At 32.0% G+C, this 23,223-nt stretch overlaps 1 protein-coding gene across 1 annotated transcript in view; it reads left to right on the top strand.

The window, feature by feature from the left end:
* The window catches only part of l(3)80Fj (lethal (3) 80Fj), a 64,158-nt gene that overhangs the window by 2,448 nt on the left and 38,487 nt on the right, over nucleotides 1–23,223 (top strand). Inside the window, exons 4-12 of the mRNA XM_074170437.1 lie at nucleotides 1,561–1,747; nucleotides 10,166–10,315; nucleotides 10,371–10,623; nucleotides 10,681–10,859; nucleotides 10,916–11,113; nucleotides 11,987–12,308; nucleotides 19,139–19,668; nucleotides 19,723–19,901; nucleotides 21,277–21,487. Of these exons, the coding sequence (XP_074026538.1) occupies nucleotides 1,561–1,747; nucleotides 10,166–10,315; nucleotides 10,371–10,623; nucleotides 10,681–10,859; nucleotides 10,916–11,113; nucleotides 11,987–12,308; nucleotides 19,139–19,668; nucleotides 19,723–19,901; nucleotides 21,277–21,487 (2,209 nt within the window). The remainder of the gene's footprint in view (nucleotides 1–1,560; nucleotides 1,748–10,165; nucleotides 10,316–10,370; nucleotides 10,624–10,680; nucleotides 10,860–10,915; nucleotides 11,114–11,986; nucleotides 12,309–19,138; nucleotides 19,669–19,722; nucleotides 19,902–21,276; nucleotides 21,488–23,223) is intronic.

The raw sequence follows: 23,223 nt of genomic DNA, 5'->3' as shown, positions 1-23,223 counted from the left end.
ATCATATAGTTGCTAATAACTCTTAATATTTTTAACACTGTTTTGGTCAATTTAACAATTTCATTGAATTTTAACTTTTTTAAATTAGCACTGATCAGTAAGCATCTGTGATTTTCTTTCTTTCTTGAATTAATGATTATTATAATTTAAAAGGGGTAAAATTTCATTCAGATAAGAAGGGGCTATATAAGAAAAACATCCTTGAAATTTGGAAGTACGGTGCCCAGATATGTTGAATGAGTCAATTCTCAAATTGACCATATGCATGTCAGAATGCCTGCTTAATGCCAATATTTGATAAAAAAACCATTTTTTATCAAATATTGGACTCTGTACCTCACCTTCAGCTCCTTCATTTTTAACAAAAATGGTGTGACATGTTTACCATATGGGATACAGCATACGAATCGCATGCAAGCATTTTGTATACGTTGTAACTTCTTGTTATATTGCGGCAAAAAATTGTAATACACTGAACAACAATACTCGATATGGGGGAAAATAAAAGAGTGTTAACTAACCTGAGTTTCATTTCTTATGATAACTGATACTTGAATTTATATAGTGATTTGAGTTTGAAGAATGATACTTTGAAAATGTTTGTCACATGTTCATGGAAAGACAGAGAGCTATCTATGATTACGCCAAGATTTTCAGCACAGTCTACCCAGTCAATGTCTGCGTTATCGAGAGTGAGCCTAAAGTTACACTGAGTTTCTACTATTTGTCTTTGAGTTCCTATGCATAAGGATAAAGTTATATTTGGATAGATTTTCAGTTCATGATTCTCCAAGTATAGGAATGTTTTGTGCAAATCTACTATTGTGAAAAATTAAATATCTCTGTACTACTATAAAATATATAAATAATCGAAATTTTTCGTAAATACAAATGATACTTGATAGGTATATATTTTTAAAAATAATGAATTCAGAAGAATTATTTCAATGAAATTTTTGGATATACTTTCTATGCTATACGAGATCGTAGTCATTTGGCATGTCTATCTACCCTTAGTTTATGTTGCTCTACTATTCAAAGGAATATTAATTCGATTATTGAAACACTTCAATGCCAATCAACTGATTATTCTAATAATGCACGTGTACCCATCACTACCCAAAATTTTATTACATGCGATACCCAAATTATAGATAGATAATTTTATTTATCTCTTCGATTATATGTTACAACATGAGATGAATGATAATACTCGCTACATAGGCAATTACTGAGCATAGATGTACAGCACATAAAAATATAATTTAATTACAGTCTTATTCGTAGTCATAATTCATGAATATTTAAAAAATATATATTAATGTTGATATAATATCAAAATGATATCAGTTGTAAAACTAATTTGTCATAATTTTCGAATTTGGTCTTTCTTTGGGCATCATTACTGAGTGTGTGCTTTCAAATGTCCAACCAAGAATCTTGATTCAAATATTCTTTATTTATAGTTAATAATATAATTTCTTGTTAATAATATAATTTCTAGTTTATTTATGCATGAATTCATTACAGAGGTAACACTTATACATGTGTCTTTTTCAGAAGTAACATAAGTAAGACTGCATTGTTCGCATTGAATTGGTCCACGTTGTTATTTTCACATGGTTGGAAAAGTGATCCTTTAACTTTGCTACCATATATGACATGGATCATTGAATCACAAGCTGTTATATTAACCACAGTTCTCAAAGCTGGTAATACAAAAAGGTCAATGAAAGCCTTTAACATGGTAAGTTATTTGTAGTTATAAAAACGGGTAGCATTCAGTTGTCGGACCTCATGAATTTGCAAAAATATTTGTACCGTATATACGTTAAAATTGAAGATTGATTAGGTAAACATTTATTTTTTGCAGAGATCCACTTGTGATGAGTAAGATTCATAGAATGGTAACTTTTTCTCACAAACATGCTATGGACATTAATGTACTTGCTCGATCCATTTACTAACTACATACTGTTGTATACGAAATACACAACAAATATATTTATACATTATAAAAATACATTTGTAGTGTGTGACTTGAAAAAAGCATGATTTTTTTTATGTGTAAAGCTAGCCATGTTCATCCACAGCAAAACTACCGATAATATCCAATAAGTTCTATATGAAACAAAGTTGTATTATAATATTCACACCTATTTTTGGCCTGTGAATATCCAAAAAAATGTGAGCATTTCATTGAAAACGTTGGTACTATTCTTGATCACTGCAATACTCAAAAGTATGCCAATATCTATGTAGTTGGACCGACCCAGTCGAATTTGAAAAACATGATGAATATTTCATTATTGTTGACATAAAGTTTCATGTTAACCTCGCACTTTTACAAGTTTTTTTAACTAATTTGATTTGCTTATTATTGTCGAGTTATAAAATTCCAGAATTTGAATCAATTTTTTCATCAATACTTGAAATCTAGAATGAAAGTCATTTTTTGTGTAGGAAAATCAGTTTTTATCAACCTTTTTGGTTATTTTTACACTTCACAATCTGAAAAATCATAAATTGGAAGTAATATTTATCAGAAACTTGTCCAGAAAATTAACCTCTCCTGAAAATATACCCCTTTCAATTTAAACACGATTCTTTTGGCTGGGATTTAATCAAATAAGCGAATGAATGTCATTACGTACTGTCTTCGATGACATGAGTAGATTGAGCTTATTCCATGACATAAAGTCATAATTTTACGAATGAATTGGGTGTTTTTTCTTATAATGTTATCCATATTTGGTTGACTAAAGAGCTGATAAGGCAAGTGTCTTACGGCGAAACACCGGATGTCTACCAGTGAGAATGACAGTGTTCCATCTAAGAGAAATTTTACCTCTTTCATTTAGTATATTGTGTAGGAATCTCGTGAATAATGTCTGATCCAATTCCATAATGAATGTTTGGAATATAAATTGAGCGGTGAAACATTTTTTTTGTTTAATTCAGTGTTTATATAAAAGTTATTTGTTTTGAAAGTATTTTTCTTTCGTGTAATTCAATGTTTATATGAAAGTAGCTGTTTCAAGAGGGCTTTTTCTTCCAGTTTATGTCTGAAAGTAACTTCTTTGCATGAACTACACATTTTTGTATAGAGTTACTTTTTTTCAATTGATTGCCTCCTTCCTTTCATTGGAAGATTCCCACGTTTTTTTGTATTACCTGAGAAATAGAAAGCTAAAAACTTTCTTTCCCAAAAATCAATTTGTAAAAATATATCCCTTTCAATTTAAACAAGAGCTAAGAAATTATACAATACTTATCTTCATGTTTCGCAGGCTAAAATCTACCTCCGTTTTCAGAATTGGACTAAATTTAAGTTGACACATAGTTTTTCCTTAGCGGATTTTTTTATTTCTCAACTTCCTTTTTTAATCACATAGTAACCTATCAGAGTAAACTAAAAAGTTTGCCCTTTATACACGTTTATAAAGTTCTCCATTACAATTTTAATATTTTTCAGATTGTGGAAGATAATTATACCCAAAGATAGTCAATAAAAACTAAAATTCAGTTCAAGAACTTCTTAACCAACTGTATTGAAAGTGAATTATAATTTGTAAATTGCCAGTTTCCCTTTTCAAACATTCTATAAGCAATTTCATTCCAAGCAAAATGACGATTTTACAAAATTTAACCTTCTTAATTATCACACCCATCATACTCAGATTAGACAGAGATAACATGGAACTATACAGCAAATCAACAAACTCTGACAGACTTCAACAATGAAATGAACATCAATCTAAGCCACTTACGTTTATTTGGCGATGTTTGAAGCGCTTTTATAGTTGAGAGAGGAAGAGAGAAATATATTTTACTGTCATAAAAAACATTCTTACACACAAAGCAGAATCAATTATAAAAACTAATTAATAACATCAAATAAATAACAACAAATAAGGTTTGTGGAGATCAAATCGTGAGGTGTAGTTTTTGAAATTACTATGGATGTTCATCAAGTAAAGGCCGAATCAATCAGAAAAAAAAGGTAATTAATAATAGTCCTTGATGGAACAAACATAAAATGTATAATAAAAGTATAGCACAAGTATAAGGACAATACACAGTTCAGAGAAGTAAATGAAAGTAGTTAGAAAATATACACAATTTATTTTTGAACAATAGTTGGAAAATTTAAAAGTGAAACTGAATAGAACACCTCCAGACTACGAGGTTTTTCATGAAATAAAAATTGTACAGCCTTTTTTTAAAATGATTACAATTGTTTATACCTCTGACATCAGAGTAAAAATAAATGAGTGGATCCTTAAGAATTATCCACGTCTGCACTTGCGCTCTGAAACTACATTAAACTCAAAATTTTGAGCGGATCGGTAGGCGTGTGCCAGTATATGCGAGAGAGATGATCAAAGACAACTTTTTCGAATGGCACATCTCCCAATTTCGTAACGATACTAGGTTAAGTTAGGTCCAAAGTGAGTGGATCTCTTCGACCCTCCACCGCCACCCGCAAAGGCTTATTGTGGCTGACAGCTATTCACACTCGATCAAATAAACCCAGCTTCTTAACGAAGCCGAATAGTTTGTATGGTGAGTGGTCTTTCAGGTCAGATGGTAAAAGTACGGCTCAGCCGTACTCTTACCATCTGACCAACCAACAGTCTATTGCAACCAACCAACAGTATATTGCAACCAACCAACAGTCTATTGCACTCTGTGTGAAATTGATTTGTGCAATTGGTAATGTGCACAAGTACTGATGGCACCACTGATGGCCAGACAAGCCTGTCTCTGTGAGCCAGAGAGCTTCGCCTGGGCCGTTTTCTGTAAAGCCTTCGACCACCAGGCAATTGCACCATAAGTGATCATTGGTCTGACAATCATCACATAAATCCGATGGATTTGTTTGGGACCTAAACCCCAAGTTTTACCACAAATCCTTCGACATGTCCATAGGGACAGTCTGGCTTTATGTAAACTTTTTCCAAGTGAGCGTTCCAGGTGAGTTTTTTATCAAGTACAATGCCAAGATATTTCACCTCCGTTCCAAATGGTATAACCCCACTATTGAGGGAAAGTGGCGTCAAATCGTTCAATTTTCTCCTCCTGGTGAAGGGGATTATCACAGTTTTGCTGGGGTTAACAGACATCTGCTTCCTCAGGCACCAACTATGAACAACGTCCGTTGTGCTTTGGAAGATATTACAAGTTACCCTTACCGACGTGGACCTTGCCAAAATGACAAGGTCATCTGCATAAGCTTGCAGATCTACTTTTATTCTGTCGAGGGCATCAAGCAGACTATCCATTAGGAGCAACTCCAGAAGAGGAGATAGCACCCTACCTTGAGAGCAGCCTTTGGTGACCCTGAACCTAATGGCCTCGCCTACTACTCCAGCTCTGGAATAGTACCTGTGGCCCATCTTATGGAATAACCTCTACAGCCGACAAAATAGCCTCCTGAAGAGATTTCAGCTGATTGGCCGTTAATGAGGTAGTCGAATAATCAAGGTGCTGGATTTCCACCTTGATACCCGCGACAACCTTCCCATATGAGGGTTTTTGCACGTCTGCTACACCTGGCGATGCCTTAGATTCAGCCGTGCATTTCAGCACAAACGTTTGCTAACCTGCTCGTGGGGGTTTGTTCCTCCACCTGAGACAGATTTTGCGTATGCCCCTCAAGAATTTAGTGCAAGGCGGTTTCATGAGATTGAAGAGACGACTCAGTCGTTTCCTGGCTGCACCTGGTTTAGTTATTGGATCAGGAGTTGGAGAGTGGAGAAGCTCTCGCTCCTGATCTAAAGTTACAGGAAGATCAGTTGGAGTCGTAAGCTCGACATCCATCTCCTCTGAAGACTCACCGTCAGAAAAAAATGTAAATGTATTCTGTCCATAAAAGACCCACAAGTAGCTAAGGAAAGAAGGTCAATCACGGCAGAGCCCCGCATTACCGTGACAAGACTATGATACTTCGACGAGAGGGCGCCCGGAATCTCGAAGGTTCCGTTAGAGACAGCTGGGAGATTCAGTGTCATTCATCCTCTTGGCACGGATACACACACTTTAGGATTAAACCATCGTTGGGATGCCATTCATTTGGGGAATACCAGAACCACAAGTGTTTCTGTCATTCCCGTATCCAGCGGGGCTACGTGGAAGCAGGTATCCGATGGCCGGTTTGCTCAACCCCCACATCCCAAGCCAATACACTCGCAAAAACAGCCGGCACAGTAGTTCAGGCAGTGAAAGATGAACAAGGACAGCCAACCATCATAGCAGAGTCATACTGTGAGGAAATCGACGAGATGTGCCGAAAATTGCGCCAGCAGCAGCCGGAACGTACATTTCACAAATCACCGTCCAAAAATTGAACGATTTGGCAGAAGTTCTGCCTCGCCCACCATACTGCCCAGACCTCTCGCCAACCGATTACCATCTTTTCAAGCACTTCGATAACTTCCTTACTGGTAGAACCTTCGCCAATCAGGACCAGGCAGAAATGGCTTTTATCGACTCCATTGAATCCCTAGCACATCATTTTTATGCTGACAGAATTAATCGACTTGTGTTACGTTGGCAAAAGTGCACTGCTTATTTCGATTAAATTGAATAAGTATTCACTGAAATATTACAATTTAAAGTAGTAAAGTAGCTCTTATCTGATAGACATTTTTTGTAATGGAATTTCACCAGAACAGATTTGGATGAGCATTGGGTTCCAAACTACTATATGAAGGATTTCACTTTTTTAACCACTTCCTGTGTTTTCTTTCCAGATATTGATATTGTTGTATCATCTTTAAACATAATTATCTTTCTATTAGATAGGTACTTTGGTAATTTATTATTGAATATGAGAAATAATAAATGTGGTAAATTGAAAAGCTTATGTTGAAGAAAATTTAATAGCATAAATATTATTTGTTTGAAGGTGATTGACAATGTTTCATGATGAATTTCACTAGATCTGACTTCCATTGTCTACTATATAAAATTATTCGAAATCCCTGAAACAACTAAAAAAGAAGAATTAAAAATGAATAGCTGAAAATAGATAGATAGATAGATCTTTATTTAAATAGGATATCCTAATAATATACAAATCAACTAGAATGGTAGAAATAAAAAAAAAGGTATGTGTTACATCTAGAAATGACTCAAATGTATGACAAACATAAGTTCAATAAAATATTTTTAAAGACATTACTACAAAAACAGCAACATTATACATTATACATAACAATAATATTGAGCAAAAAAAACCTGAAATGAAATAATAGTGAAATAAAATAATAAAAAAAAATAAAAAAATAAAGAAATGAAAAAAGAAAATAAAAATCAAAAGTTGAGAGATTCCAAGCCACGTTAGTTCACGACGTTTCGATTGTTAGTATCTACAATCGTCTTCGGGTGATGACTGGACTGATTCCTCCTAGAGATGACTACTTATAGGTCATTCGAGAAGTTTCACTTATCCCCGCTTTCCATTTTCCGCTTCACTGGTTCCGTGGGAGATGACCGTTTGGCGGGAGTTGGCCATTTTTCGCTTGATGATGGGTTTCCATATGTTGCGTATTTCTATGCTGGCTTGGCTGAATACGTTGTTGGACAACATGTATGCGGCTTCCTTGAATACATTTATTTTCTTTTTTCATTTCTTTATTTTTTTATTATTTTATTTCACTATTATTTCATTTTAGGTTTTTTTTTGCTTAATATATTTGTTATTTTCAGCTATTCATTTTTAATTCTTCTTTTTTAGTTGTTTCAGGGATTTCAAATCATTTTATATAGTATAAAAGACATGTTCTGGCTTATTTCTTCTAGTAACACTGTAAACCCTGATATGATGCATAGTTATAGGGCAAAACTAAAAAATCACAGATTAAAAATCAAACAAGGAAAGACCTACTATTATAATGCAAAAATATATAACTCCAACAATAAAACTAAACAAGTATGGACTATCATAAATAATGAACTTGGGAAAAAAACTAAAAATAAAAATCCAGAATGTATAGCTTTGAAATATAACAATCAAGAAATTGAAGATCAACATACGGTTGCAGATTTGTTTGCTAGGCATTTCTCTTCAGCGGCTGCAACAGCAATTTCGGATCATTTTGGATGTAACTTAGTTCTACCGTGTACTTTTGCCCAGAATATTGTCGTTCAAAATGAATTCGATCTCTCAGAAATTTCACCGCTTGAAGTTTTGAAAACTTTAGATAATATGAGGAACAAAAATTCAGCTGGTATTGATGATATGTCTATTGTTACTGTAAAGCAAATTATTGATATAATTATTGAACCATTAGTTTTTTTGCTTAACCAGTCCTTTTATGGGGGTTTTTTCCCAGATGAATTGAAGAGGGCTCTTGTCTTTCCACTGCACAAAAAAGGTCGGAAAACAGAAATTGACAATTATAGACAGATTTCGTTGATTTCATCCTTTTCAAAACTCTTTGAGAAAATAATAGGTAATAGAATTTTGATGTATATTGAACAAAATGACCTATTCTGCAATAATCAACATGGTTTCAGGAAGAGTAAATCAATTGAATCTGCATCTTATCAACTATTGAACTATATTTATGCACAAGTGGATAATAATAATCTGGTTTTTTCACTTTTTTTAGATCTATCAAAAGCATTCGATACTGTTTCTTCCAAATTTCTATTGAAAAAATTACTAGTAATGGGTTTTCCCAATAATGTGTTGTGTTGGATAGAATCGTACATGGAAAACCGTAGTTTGGTGGTTAAATGTAATGGAATTACATCAGTTCCTTATGATGTGAAACTAGGTGTTCCACAAGGGTCTGTTATGGGTCCATTGTTATTCTTGACTTTTATCAATGACTTGCCTGAATTCATATCAGATTATCACATAACTATGTACGCTGACGATACTACAATCACTGTTTCTGGAAAAAATGAGAATGAATTATCGATGAAAATTAATTTAGTTATTGACAAATTCAGTAGTTGGTGTCAACGTAACAAACTGATTTTAAATAAATCTAAGTCAGTGCTGATGAAAACATTTGTTAGGAGGGATTTCTGTTGTAATTTAATCACTTTGAATGACATAAAAATATCAAAAGAAGTTGATTTTCTTGGAACTATTTTAGATGAGAATCTCACCTGGAGAAGTCAAATACAAAAAGTGTGCAGTAAACTCAATTCCGCTTATTATTCGATCAAACAGTTGAAACATTGTTTAGATAGGTTTGGTTTACTGAATGTTTACTTTGCGAATGCATACTCCCACATTAGTTTCAACATAATGGCTTGGGGATGTGCAAAGGAATTTTCTAGAGTTTTCATCTCTCAAAAACGACTGATAAGATTGATATTCAACCTGGGGTACCAAGAAAGTTGTAGACCCGTTTTCAAAAGAGAACGCTTGTTGACTGCACCCGCAATTTATATAATGAAATGTGTCATTTTTGTGCACCGGAACCTTGACTTGTATATAACGAACTTGAGCATTCACGGTCGTGATACTCGATATGCTACTGCTCTGAGGGTCCCTTCACATAAGAGTGATCATTTCAAAAAATCTCCATTATATAATGCCATAAATTTTTATAACAGACTACCACTTTCTATAAAGAGATTGAATTCTTCAACTTTGTTCAGTAAGAAAGTTAAAAACTTATTACTGGACAAATGTTACTACAGTCATAAGGAATATTTAGAGGATTCTTTCACAGAAGGATAATAAGATATATAATCGTGCTGAATTTTCACTTGCTGTTTTGCTTTAGTTTCAGTGTTCTGACTGGCGATTTTATCGTTTTTTTTTTTTTAAATATGTGTGTACATGTTTGTAAATATATGTATATATGTAAATATATACATATGTATATTTATTTGACTACGGCAAGGAAAATTGCCACATTTTTTTATTCATTTTTTAATTAGCATTTTATATATCTATATGTACCTATACCTTTGTATATGCAAATATTAATTTTTATTCAAGCTTTGATCCCATAATTTTATTCATAAGTGACATACTGTTTTTTGTAAATAATCATTGACCTACCATATATACGCTATGTGTCACAAATGGTGAATAAATATTATTATTATTATTATAGACAATGGAAGTCCGAACTAGTGAAATTCATAAATATTATGTTATTAAATAAAATTTAACTCTTTTCATTTATTTCAGTTGAACGAATCATGGTCTCTTGAAATTGACACTGAGAAGCTTTATTTGGATACTATAAAAACAACTGAGAGCCGATTTACAGTCGTTCTAGCATCTATGTTAGTTAAACGGATGATCAACTGTAAGAGCGAGCTTTTAGAAGTTTATTTGGTAAATATGAATTTCTATTTGTACTGACATTGTTCTTACAAAAATTAATTTTCAGAACCAACTAATTGACTCCTTTATAAATAATTTCATCAGCTGCAAAACTAGATCTTCACCTGAATTGATAGTAGCTTGCTATCCTCTTTTATCCCAAGTAAATGAGGATTTATTCAAGAAGAAGTTATTACCTGCATTACAAAAAGCAATGTTGAGAAACCCAGAAATAATTCTTGATGTTGTTGGTTTAGTTTTATCAGGTATTAATCTTGATTTGAGTGATTCTGCATATGAAATTGGAACAAGTCTGATAGGTAATTTCAAAACACTCTCTTAAGTTATATTCGAAACAAACACATATACATTTCTAGTGAATTTACATATAAAAGACGATGACGCTAGGAAAGATGCAGCAAATGCTTGTAAACGCCTTGCAGAAAAAATAAAAAGTGAAAAGAAACTTGAAGAATTATTAGAGAAAACATTTGCTGTATTCCATGGATCTGATGGCAAGTTAACTGTTGTGGATCATAAAATTAGTGTTCTACAGGTACTACCTCGAAATTTATTAACTTTTTTTTGTAATCTTTATAAGAATATTTTAAGGGTGCAGGAAACTTCAGCTATAACAATGTGAAAGGCGAAGATTTGCAATATTTGATTGGTACTGCTTCAGATCATTTTAGAAAAGTTTTGGAAATTGAAGTGCATGAGAAAACTTTGTGTTTTGCTTTGGATATGATGGCTTTATGGACGTCAAAATTGACCACAGAAGTTCCAAAAAAAATTATTGAAGGTTTTAAGGTTAGGAAAATTCAGAATGGTTTAATTTTACTCCATGAGAACAGCAAACATGTCACGAGAAGCAGCACTAGTAGTAGGGACAAACAATAAACTATTCACATGTAAAACAGTGTTATTTACTTAATATTATTAATTTATTATTTAAAAATATTAATCTGATATAAAAAATTATTTTGTGCTAGTATAATGCCAACAAAGCATTGCTGTTTTGCGAATTGTATGTCGGATAATTGATATCCGGAAGAAAACATGTTTTTTATACCATTTATAAAACGTCATAATAATGAGGTTAGATGTAAAAAATGGATACATGCTTCGAGGAGAGTGGATTTAACAGTGCAAAAAAATTAATAAATATTCATATGTATGCTCTAGACATGAAATGAATAGTAAATTTTTCATAGTTAATTACCATTGATTAGAATGAGATATAACCTTAATCGTTTATTAAATTATATTCATTTATTATATTTAATTAAATTTATTTCATTACTATCTATATTTGATTCATATTTCACTCAGAAATAAATCTGAAATTCATAATTATTTTGAATTTCTTTTATTACAGTTTGAATCTACCGTTACTCTTTTACTAGAGTCTGTATACTAACCTGTCTATTAATTCACTTTTTTTCCAGTTACTTTTAAATTACGGCATGCAAGCCAAGTTTTAATGTTACAACATTGTTATCCTTTACAGTTCCAAATTTTAGTTTTGCTCCAGGAATATCTTCTGTTAAAAACATTCTTTTTTAATTGTACTTTACCATATGATGATTAGACAGTGTTTGTCCCCACCGAACTACTAGCACTGCTAGTGAGTGATTTTTCGTACTTCAGGAAAAAGGTTCATTATTCTCAAATATTTTACAGAACGGACTGGGATTGAAAACATCAACTCCTTTAGTGAGGATATCTTACATTCAAACCATGCTTGCAACCTTCAATACCAAAACTATACCCCAGGCATGTACAATTATATCCATTTTGCTGAAGTTGGTGGACAAAGCTGTATCACAGGCAACTAATGTATTGTCAGTTTCTGAAGGCGTTTGTGCTGCACTACTACTTCTCAAACTATCACATGCCAATCAAGAAAAAAATAATGGTTTTCAAAGTATGTGGATGGCTATTCTCGATATGGATAAACAAGTGTTTGTATCGGAAAAATACTTGACAACTTGTGCAGAAGAAAGTATGTATATAAAGTAAATGAATATTTTTGGTAGTGAATATTTCTATACTCTCATGTTGAATGCGACCATCCAACATAGAATATATTAAAGGCAATGCAATTTTGTTAGTCAATATAAATGTATGTAAGACACCTTTCTTATTGGTATCTGAGACATCGTATCTTATCAGATATGATCACAACTTCTTGATATCAGCTGTCATTATTCTATAACTTTTGAAAAATCACCATCACAAAGATCACATATTTTGCGATGATTAATAACATTGATCACTGCAAATTAATTCATGTTCTTAGGAGGATTGATATATTTAAGTACTCTGTATTGAATAATTTTCTTAGGAGATTTGAGGAAATTAGTCAATAAGCAATGCAATAATTTAACAGAGCAGTTTTATATCCATAATTTTTTATCAAAAAAAAGAGAAAAAAAGAAAACTTTCTATTGATTGAAGAGGAAAAAATGAATTTTCGTTATATTGTTGATAAGAGCGGCCCCTACTTATCTGTCTGGTGAATCTCGGAAGAGGGAGAATCGGCGATGAGTTAACATGGAATGCTGAATAACTGAAAAACAAATCTCTGCAGAGGACTTTTAAAGTGCGCCAATACAACTTTTAGAAAGTATTGAGTGGAGATGGAGATTAAGAGTCATCCTGCAAGGAAGAAATGATTTTGAAGGGGATTCTTGAGCTTTTGGTTGTTACATAAATTACAAATAAACACATACATGCCAATATAATACCCATACATACACACGAACATACATGCACACAGACACGCATACATACAGATGCCCTATGTGATAAACATAGGGTTGAAATAAATGCAAAAACATTTATCAATCAGGTTTCAAGTCAAAACATTCATGTGAGATAGCTCTCCAACTCTACCTGAATTGAAATTCCAAAACAAGCACTGCTTCAGAATACTAGAACTACAACACTGCAAGGATTTGTAGATTTTTTATAATTTCAGTCTAATGTAGTATATACTGATCTATAATTTAACCACATTTTGATTACTGTGTGAGTCTCCTTGCTTGTCGGCAATTGCATTTCACTGTTACAAAATTTACAGAACAGAGGAATTTTGGTTGAATCAATCTTACAAAGAATATTCCATAGACTGTTAGAGGGCAATGATATTAAAAATTCAATTATTTGCGTCACTTCAAACGTTCTGAAGCTGAGTATCTGAAAACTTAATATAGTTCAATCAAAATTTCTTACATACTTAACATATTTATCTGTTTAAATGAAGGTTTTGAATTTAATGCCATTTTAAGCTGATGAATACTTATGTCTGGTTCTAAATATCATGTTAACATATAAGTTCGATTCTAATTGTATGTGTTGATTCAAAATGAAATGAATTCTGCAATTATCTTGAAACCTGTATATACCCAATCAAACTGGGAAATGCATCTTAATAACAATAAGTTAGGAATTGAAAATAATAACATTAAGTTTTGGCTTCCTACTTCTCCATCATCAAACAAAAAATGTGGGAAACTTCCAGTGTAAGGAAGAAAGAAAATAACAGTGAAAACTGTTTATAAATATATGTAGGGTATACACAACAGTTTCTTTCAGACACAAACTAGAAAAAAACCCTTCCGAAACAACTACTTTCACATGCATGTTGAATTACATGATAGAAAAAAGTTCTTTTGAAAAAAACTACTTTCCTATGAACATTTAATTATCTTATAGGAAATCATTTTTTTCCATTCAGTTTGTACTACAGACATTTGTTGCATCACTTCAAACGTTCCGTAGCTGAGTATCTGAAAGGTCAATATAATTCAGTCGAAGCTTTCTTACATATTTAACGTATGTCATCCATTCAAATGAAGGTTTTAACTTTAACTTAATTTTAAGCTGATGAATATCAAATCACACCTTTACAGGAACCACGAATTAATACACCTAAACGAATCAATTGGAAGTAGATTTACATGGGAATTCCATGGTTATCCAAGCTTTTTATAGGTCCCCCTCCACTTGCGTCGAAACATTTATGGAGAACCTACAAGATTATTTAGAAAGCCAAACGAAAAAAAATAAGGAGTACAATTTTTTTGTAGGAAATATTAACAAAGATATCCTTGAAGAGAATGACAATAGAGTTAGCGATTATTTAACAACTATGGCCGAGTTTGGATATAAATTATATTATAAATTCACCAATAAATGCACCAATAAGCCTCAAGGCTTGCCTTAATCAAATCTTCATCAATACCTCCAATAACAATATTGATACCTTTATACTGAATATAAACCTTACAGATATCACAGACCACTCAACAACGAGTGTTCAAGTGATCACAGGGAAAAAAAATTATGCAAAACCAATAAAAGTCAACTATAAAGCATTTCGATGAAAAAAAATTCATTGAAAGAAATAAAAAAACACAAATTGGCAAAACATCTTCTCAGATAACGACTTAGATGAAAAAACCAGAAAGGTTTGTGATACATTTAAAAAGCGAAGTTGAACAATCTACCTATTATGTACAAATATAACGAAACGAAAAAGAAAGAGAAAAAAAAAAGGAAGGACTGGATTTCGACAGGTTTGGTAAATTCTATTAACAAAAAGAACAATTTATATCTACAAATTTTACACGTCTCAAAACAGATTACAAAAAATATAAGACCACTCTGGATAAGCTCAAAAATAAAAATTTATTTTACAAAAACCAAATCAACGAATACAAAGATAATGCGTGTAACCTATGAAAAACTTTAAACGAAATGTACTGCAGAAACTCAAGAGATGAAATAAATCTTATAAAAACTACAGATGGAAATATAACACGTGACATGAACGACATAGTGAATATTTTCAATCACACATATATCAGTACTACATTCAGAAAAGACATAAATAGATATTCCATATTCCTGTACCTTACCAGTACAACAGAAGTCCTGGGAAGTTTTGGGACCGATACTATTCTGTTTATACGTAAACGGATTATCCTCAGCAGGGTCCTGTGAAAAAATAACTAGTTTCGCAGACGACATAGCTACTGTCTACTCCGGAGAAACATGGCTCGATGACGAAAGACAGGCAGAAAATGATCTAGAACTAATAAAAGATTGGTTTGATTATAAACAGCTATCACTGAACTTCAAAAAAACATATTTCTTACCATTCTGCGACAATAGACCCTTTTTACCACCATATCAAACCTTAATAATCCAAAATACCTTTCAAATATGCTCAGCTACAAATATAAAGTATTTGGGAGTTATTATAGACCCTCACTTAAGATGGAATTTTCATATAAACTATCTAGTGAAAAAATTAAGAAGTATTCTGGTGTCTGTTCATAAAAATCAAAATAGGTAATAATATATGGAACATTGGGGGTCTTTATAGGTCTCCAAGTTCCAGTAAGCCTGTTTTTATTGATGCTCTGGAGGATGTGATAGAAATACATTTTTCTTATGGTAAAAGATGTTTATTGATTGGTGATTTTAATTTCAATTTTTTCAGTACTGAATATTATGAGCAAAAAATAAAAACACTATTTAATATGTATGGGTTAGATCAAGTTGTTCAGGATTATACAAGATGTTGTGGTTATTCAAAAACTTTAATTGATTATGTTGTTACAAATTATGATAATGTAAAAGCAGTTGTGAATGAACCTAACATCTCCGAGCATGGTATTATATTCATTAATTTATCCACTGAACACTTTCGATTGCCTGAAAAATCAATTAATTTTAGAAAATTTTCAGATCAAGAGTATCATAATATAAATATGCAATTAATCTCTTGTAACTGGAACAATAACTCAGTTAATGTCGATAATATTTTACATGAATTAATTGATAATGTGTCAACAATTGTTGATGAAATTGTCCCTGAGAAAACAATATATCTCAAAAGTAATTATGTGCCCTACTTTGATGATGAACTTAAAGAAAAAAGACGTGAGCGTAATAATGTATATTACAATTTTAGGCATTGCGGGGGTGGTCTAAAAGAAGAACTTTGGAATGTATAAGATCATTAGAAATCAATATGTTGTTTTACTAAAGGAAAAAGAGAGATTATATTTTGAACAAACTATAGACAAAAATAAAAATAATAGTATGGAAATGTGGAAGTGTCTTAAAAAACTTGTTAAGCCAAAGCAAGATGTTGTTAGCCGTATTCAGTTTGAGTAATAATCAAAATGTAATTTCAAATAAGGAAATAGACATTGCTAATAATTTCAATTTATATTTCATATATAGTGTAAATGAAATAACTTCATTTTTTCAAAATGTACAGCAATGGGCCCATGACTACCCTGTTATACCAGCTAATTACACTGAATTCGCGCCTTTAACAATTAATGAACTAAGAAATATTATATTCTCGCTTGACAAAACTAACAAAGCAGAAATTTTAAATGATAATTTCTTAAAAGAAAAGCTTTGATGTAGCTGGGTACGCAATATTAAATTTAATTAACACATCACTTAGAACTGGTGTGTTTCCAGATCAATTTAAGATTTCGACTGTTGTTCCTGTACCGAAAATTAACTCAATTAAAGCTGAACATTTTAGACCATTAAATACATTACTAACTCTTGAAAAAGTGTTAGAAATGTTTATAGGCAACCAATCAGGTTTTAGAGCTAGACACTCATGTGAAACGTCTATACAATTTTTAATAACTGAATGGAAAAAAATACAACTGATAGAAATCAGTACATTGTTGCGACATTTCTCGACCTTAAAAGGGCATTTGAAACAATTGATCGAAATATTCTACTTGAAAAATTAAAATATTATGGGATATCAGGGATTGTTTTCGATTGGATTCAAAGTTACTTATTGAACAGAAGACAAAAAACTAAATTTGGAAAAGAATTGTCAGATGAACTTATAATTGAGAGTGGCATACCCCAGGGTAGTGTGTTAGGTCCATTACTTTTTATTATTTACCTAAATGATATTAATCACATATCTGGATCACACTGTATAAATCTGTTTGCAGATTATACATTGGTTTATTATATACATGAAGATTTGGATCAGGCAATTGTTGAAACGAATAGGTCTTTAAATAGCATGGAAACATATTTATTTAATAATAAACTGAAACTAAATGTCAGTAAAACAAAAAGTATGATTTTGACATCATCTTATAAGTATGATCAAATTGTTTGGGCAAATGCTGTTATAAAAATTAATAATGTTAGCATTGAAATTGTGACTGAAATAAAATATTTGGGTTTTATAATTGATAAAAATTTAAAACTAAATAGTCATGCTGATTTTATTTACAAAAAAATATCTAAAAAACTTTTTTTTTTCTCTCTCGTATATGTAAAAAAGTGTCTATGTATGCTAGGTTGACTCTTTTTAAAAGCCTAATACAACCTCATTTTGATTATTGTACTTTCAAAAATTCTTATTGAGATATAATGAAGTTCATGATTACAATACGAGAAGAAATAACAATTTTTATATTAATAAAACTAACACTAAATTTGGAATAAATAGTATATTTCATAAAGGCTTAAACGAATTTAATAAACTACCACAATTTGTAAAAGAATCTAATTCAATAAACCAATTTAAGTCATCACTAAAGAAGTATATTAGTGACAGCTCATTATGATATTTGTAATTTTTTATTTTTTAATGTGAACTAACCTAACAATCTATAGATATGTATGTATATTTGGTTTTCCTTGAAAGGTACTTTAAAATGTTATTATATTTACATAGTTTATGTCGTGAGATATTTATGAATTTGTAATTTTTCTTTTTTTGTATATTAGGCTTGCCTACTTGATAAATAAATAAATTATTGGAAGGGTAGGAGTGTCCAAAAATCACTTGTACCCTTTTGCTTTTTTTATACATCACAGTAAAGTTATATTTCCATGTAATACAAATATAATTTTGTAAATATTTTACATGTATTTATTTTAGAATCCTTTTTTCCATTTTAGTGTTCCAATATAAAGAAATTGTTAAATTAAATTGTGTTTCGCTACGTACAAACAGCTTTTGATATTTCTGTGGTTTATTTGCTGAATATATACTCGTTTCTTGTAATTGTTTATTAAAAATGTGTGTATGTGAGCAGATGTATGTGCATATCACCAAATTAGATATTCATATGTGGAGTTATTTCATCTACTTACATCACCTCAATCATATACACTATTTTGTACTTTTTTCTTAGTGAATAAACATTATTATTATTATTATGCAATGTGTGTGTATATGTGAAAGTTAACTATTTTAATAAAAAGTTGTTTTCGAGATAGTCTATGCTACGATTTGATCTTTCAGTATTACTATTATACTAACTTATTTTTAAACAGTCCTTGTTTGTTTATTAGGTTGTCAATTTCAATAAAGCATGTATTACTATAGGAGTCGTTTTGGATATTTTACCAGATTTTATTAAACTCGAAATTGGTCTCTGAGGAACACTGCAATCTACTCATCCTTTACCCAATTTAAAGTATTTAACAATTTGATATTTTCTTAACAAATATAAAGAGGTACTATTAAGCATTCACAATATTTTAGAGTATTGGTAACAAAAGGTAATGTCATTTTATTGTATTCATTCCTTTTTATTATTTTTGCTCCAGATATAGATTGAGAAAAGAAACCAATTTTTCACTTTTTTGTATGTAACCATTTGTTTAGAATTTGAAATTTCTGAATATCTCTAACAGGTAATTTATCTTATTCTCTTTAAGAGTCATAATCAGATTATTTCATAAAAAGTCTATTTTTGTGAATCTTTGACAGCATTTAACATATCTATGTAAATAATATGCTAATTAACTTTCTAGGTCTTATATATGTTATGCAACTCTGTGAATTTCTCTTGGTGGTTTATCCCGAAAAATTGAAAAAACCTGAACCAATTCTAAGGGCTGTTCTATATTGCACAACACACTCTTCACCTGCAACAAGAAGAAAATGTTTAGATGTTTTGAAGAAAATCGTTGAAAGCCTTAGTGGAGTGACTATTGCAAGATCTATTCTCAAGGAGCTTCAAAAGTTTCTCATCACCAAGAAGGTTTTATCAAAATCAGAACACGAAAATAAAAAAGAAAATGATAGCAACTATTATATATCTTCCCATTCTCTGGTTGAATGTATCAAAACTTTATGTTCCTCTCCAGGATTGACACCAGAAGATGTGCATTTGTTGGCTATAGACTCTTTAATACCTGCTCATCACCCTTCTATAGTTACTTCGTCGCCAGACTTGTGGATAAAAATCGTCAAACGCCTAGGTTGCAAACCTAAAGATTTGATTGCTCAGCAGGCATCACATTTTCGGAATATTCTGGTTGACAACTATAATAGTGAACCTGTAAGTGAATCTTTTATTCTTTTCTACTACTCAACATATAGTTATAAATTTTAGATGAACGAATATTCTCTTTCAACCCTGCTTTCAATCAATGCGGATATATTATTGCCTTATATGGTTAGTAGAGTAATACAACAATTAGAAGATCCCAGAATGTGTCAAATTTCCAAAGATGACTACTTCACCTTTTTAACTCCGGACGGTGAACTATATGACAAGAGCGTTTTGCCCGGGTAAGATTTTTCAATGTAAAACATGTCATATTACTTGTCACTTTTTTAATAAAACCAAACTAGGACATTCAAATATTCATTATATTATGAAAAATTCATAAAAAATGTGAATCTGTACCAAGAAACATCCATATTTTGCGTGTGGTATTAAACCTAACTCTTTAAAATATATATATTGTGAAAACGGGGTTCCACTGATTTTAGAGGGACATACTCGTGTTTAAGGGTTTGGAACTTTTCCAATGGTTAGCACAAAAAAAAACTGGAGTATATATAAAAAGGGAGATTACCTCTTCCTTTTAGTATTTATATGTTCATTTTTCAATTGATACTTATTGCCGATTGTTACAAGTATTGTATGAGAAATACTAGACAACCTGAATCAGTATGAGGTTCCTGATGGAATTCTGTTGCAAGGTGAAAGCTACAGAGAGACAAAACATTTTCCCATTTGGCTGATGAACGGATTATAAGTTTTCTTTTAATGCACTGTTTGGAATCTTTGGTGTAGTAATGAACATTACTGGAGTTTTACCCTAACTTGGTTTCGATCACCAAGTGATCATCTTCAAGAGGAAGATTAAACTGTTTAGTATTCCCCTTGTTCATCTTCTAGAGGAAAATTAAACTGTTTAAACGTCTTCTTGAAGATGATCACTTCTTCAAGGGGAAGATTAAACTGTTCAATCTTTCTCTTGAAGATGATCACTTGGTGATTGAAACACGTGTCAAGGTGTTAAAAATTACAGTTTGGTGTTGGGATAAAACTCCAGTAATATTTATAAGTTTTCTGTTGATTTAATTGATGGTGTCTTCATAGAGGAAGTTATCGTGCTCAATTCTCATTCAGCATCATTCTTGTTGAAGACAACTGAGTTCAAATATTCCATTTGTGACTAAATCTATGATGAGATCCTCCTTGTCGGTTTTGTCATCATGAATCTACCTGTGTCAATGTAATCATAGATCAATCTGTGGCCGCTGCATAGATCACTGGCAAAGTGTCACATTACCATTTATGAAGCATTGAACTGCTTCCAAGGAACCTGAAAAAAAACTGGCATCAATTGAAACAAGAATGTATGAATGTAGTGTATATACAATACAGTGTTGAGCTTTATTTTGTTTTCAACTAAATCTTAAGTTGTAATTTGTATAAAGCTGTTAAATTTGTATAGTATGCCATGTATTTATTTTTTTATTGAGAACCCACGCATATACTGGTGACATGGATAGGTTGTAATATTTTTTTCACTTTTTTTTCAATGTTTTCAATAGTTTTGTCATTAAAAAGTGCTCTAATGAAAAACTGAAGACTCAAAATGCCAGAGTTATGTATGATAAAATAATAATGAAAATTATTGATGATTTGTAGGTCTGATAATAACGCTGAAATAAATCTGAAAAGAGAAAGCAAAGTTTACAGCTATAATGAACAAATCGAAGAACTACAGTTGCGCAGAGAACTAGAAGAGAAAAAAAGAAAAGAGGGTAAAATTAAACCACCACAATACACTTCAAAACAATTGGAAGCTATAAAGAATCAAAAACTTAAGGAACAAGCAATTCGAGACAGATTAAGAGAGGTAAGAAATGCTGCTTAAGAGTTTTGTTTTTTATGATTTACCATTTTATTGCAATGCATGTGTAATGAATATTGGTCACAAAATATATTCAACGAGATGACAAAATGGTTAAGCTTTCGCGGCCGAGGTTTTCAGTTTCACTATGTTTCGGATTTGAAGGCAGTCAATTTTTGGAATTTCTTCCTGACGTTTCGCTGGCGCGAGTGGCTAGATTTCTCAGAGGTTTATACATCCTGAGTAAACTGCGATGACTGGATATTACGGCTGCGTAAGGAGCATTTATGTTGACTCAGGTAGTTTGTTGTTCTCATATCTGTACCTGGATTAGGTAAATTTCATAAAACGCGTTCATGTTGACTCAGATAGTTTGGTATGCCAATACCTGTACCTAGATTAGGTAAATTGTCAATAACATTCGTCGACCCTTTTCTACCTGCCGTCATGCGGTTTGCTATTCTTGAACTTCTTAGAATGGGATTCTATATTCGGTTATAATATCCCTGGTCGGGAGCAATGAGTTTTTTGTTTTCAAACATAATCCTGTGGTTTACTTCACTGAGTGTGTGTTCTGCCAAAGCCGACATGTCCGTTTGGCCTAGTACGCAGTTTCTTTCATGCTCTTTCAGCCGTGTTCCCATGGAACTTTTGGTGGTTCCGATGTATACCTTCCCACAAGTGCACGGTATGCGATACACCCCTGCTGCTGATAGTGGGTCCCTCTAGTCTTTAGTTGATTCGAGTCTTTGTTGTATTTTTTAGTGGGTTTAAAAACTGTTTTAATGTTGTTTTTCCCCAGGAGTTTTCCAATTCTGAATGTGACCCTAGGGATATATGGTAGATAAGTACGTGCAACCATCTGAGCCTCCTTCTCATTTTGAATCGTAGAACTCTTCAGTTTCATTGCTTCATTGATTTCGGGTGCTCTGATATCCACTTGATCTCACGTAACGTTGATATCCATTTGATCTCAAGTGACCTCACAAGTAATGATATAAAATGACAAAACAAGCGGAGTTCCACTGGAAATCCACAAAGGAAAATAATTGTTGAACCACATTAAGTTTTTTATTTGGCTAGTAGGAAAGAAATTACTTCCACTGAAATCTCTCCAAAACCAAAGTATCAAATGTATATTCAAATAAACTTTTTTGGAGCCTACTTTCCATTCATATGTTTCAGATAATCTACTATAAATAGCAAATATGTCTATTCTTATATTCTGTTATCAATAACAAAAAACATTCAATTGACACACTTCATAATTAGCGAACTAGGCAACCCAAAACTAAGAAATCTGTATTTTATACTGAAATTTTGATCTACAGCAACCAACTCAATAATATAAAAAAGTTATTTCAGGAAAACGATTCAAAACCAAAGGAAATAAACGTTTGCTAAACTAACTCTTTTTTATCTCACGTGCATGTTCGTATTTAACATATATCCCAAGGGTCACAAACAGAATTGAAATATTCTTGGGGAAACATTGAACCGTTTTCAAACCTACCAAGAAGTCTCAGATTGGCTAAAGACAAGAGAGGGCCACTATCATGAGTAAGGGTATAACGCATACAGCGTACTTGTGGGAAGGTACACATCGAGAACACCAAAAATTCCATGGGAATAAGGCTATAGGAGCATGAAAGAAAATGCAGGCTAGGCCAAACTCATTCCCCAAACCAGGGATATTATAGCCGATCAGTATGGGAGGCAATAGAGATCCACAAACATACGAA

The sequence above is a fragment of the Leptinotarsa decemlineata genome, unplaced genomic scaffold, assembly GCF_025532065.1.
Source record: "Leptinotarsa decemlineata unplaced genomic scaffold, Ldec_3_MD MMD2_P_RNA_scaffold_9, whole genome shotgun sequence".
Classification (NCBI taxonomy): Eukaryota; Metazoa; Arthropoda; class Insecta; order Coleoptera; family Chrysomelidae; genus Leptinotarsa; species Leptinotarsa decemlineata.
The sequence above is the reverse complement of the archived record's forward strand: the minus strand, read 5'-3'. Positions and strand labels throughout refer to the sequence as shown.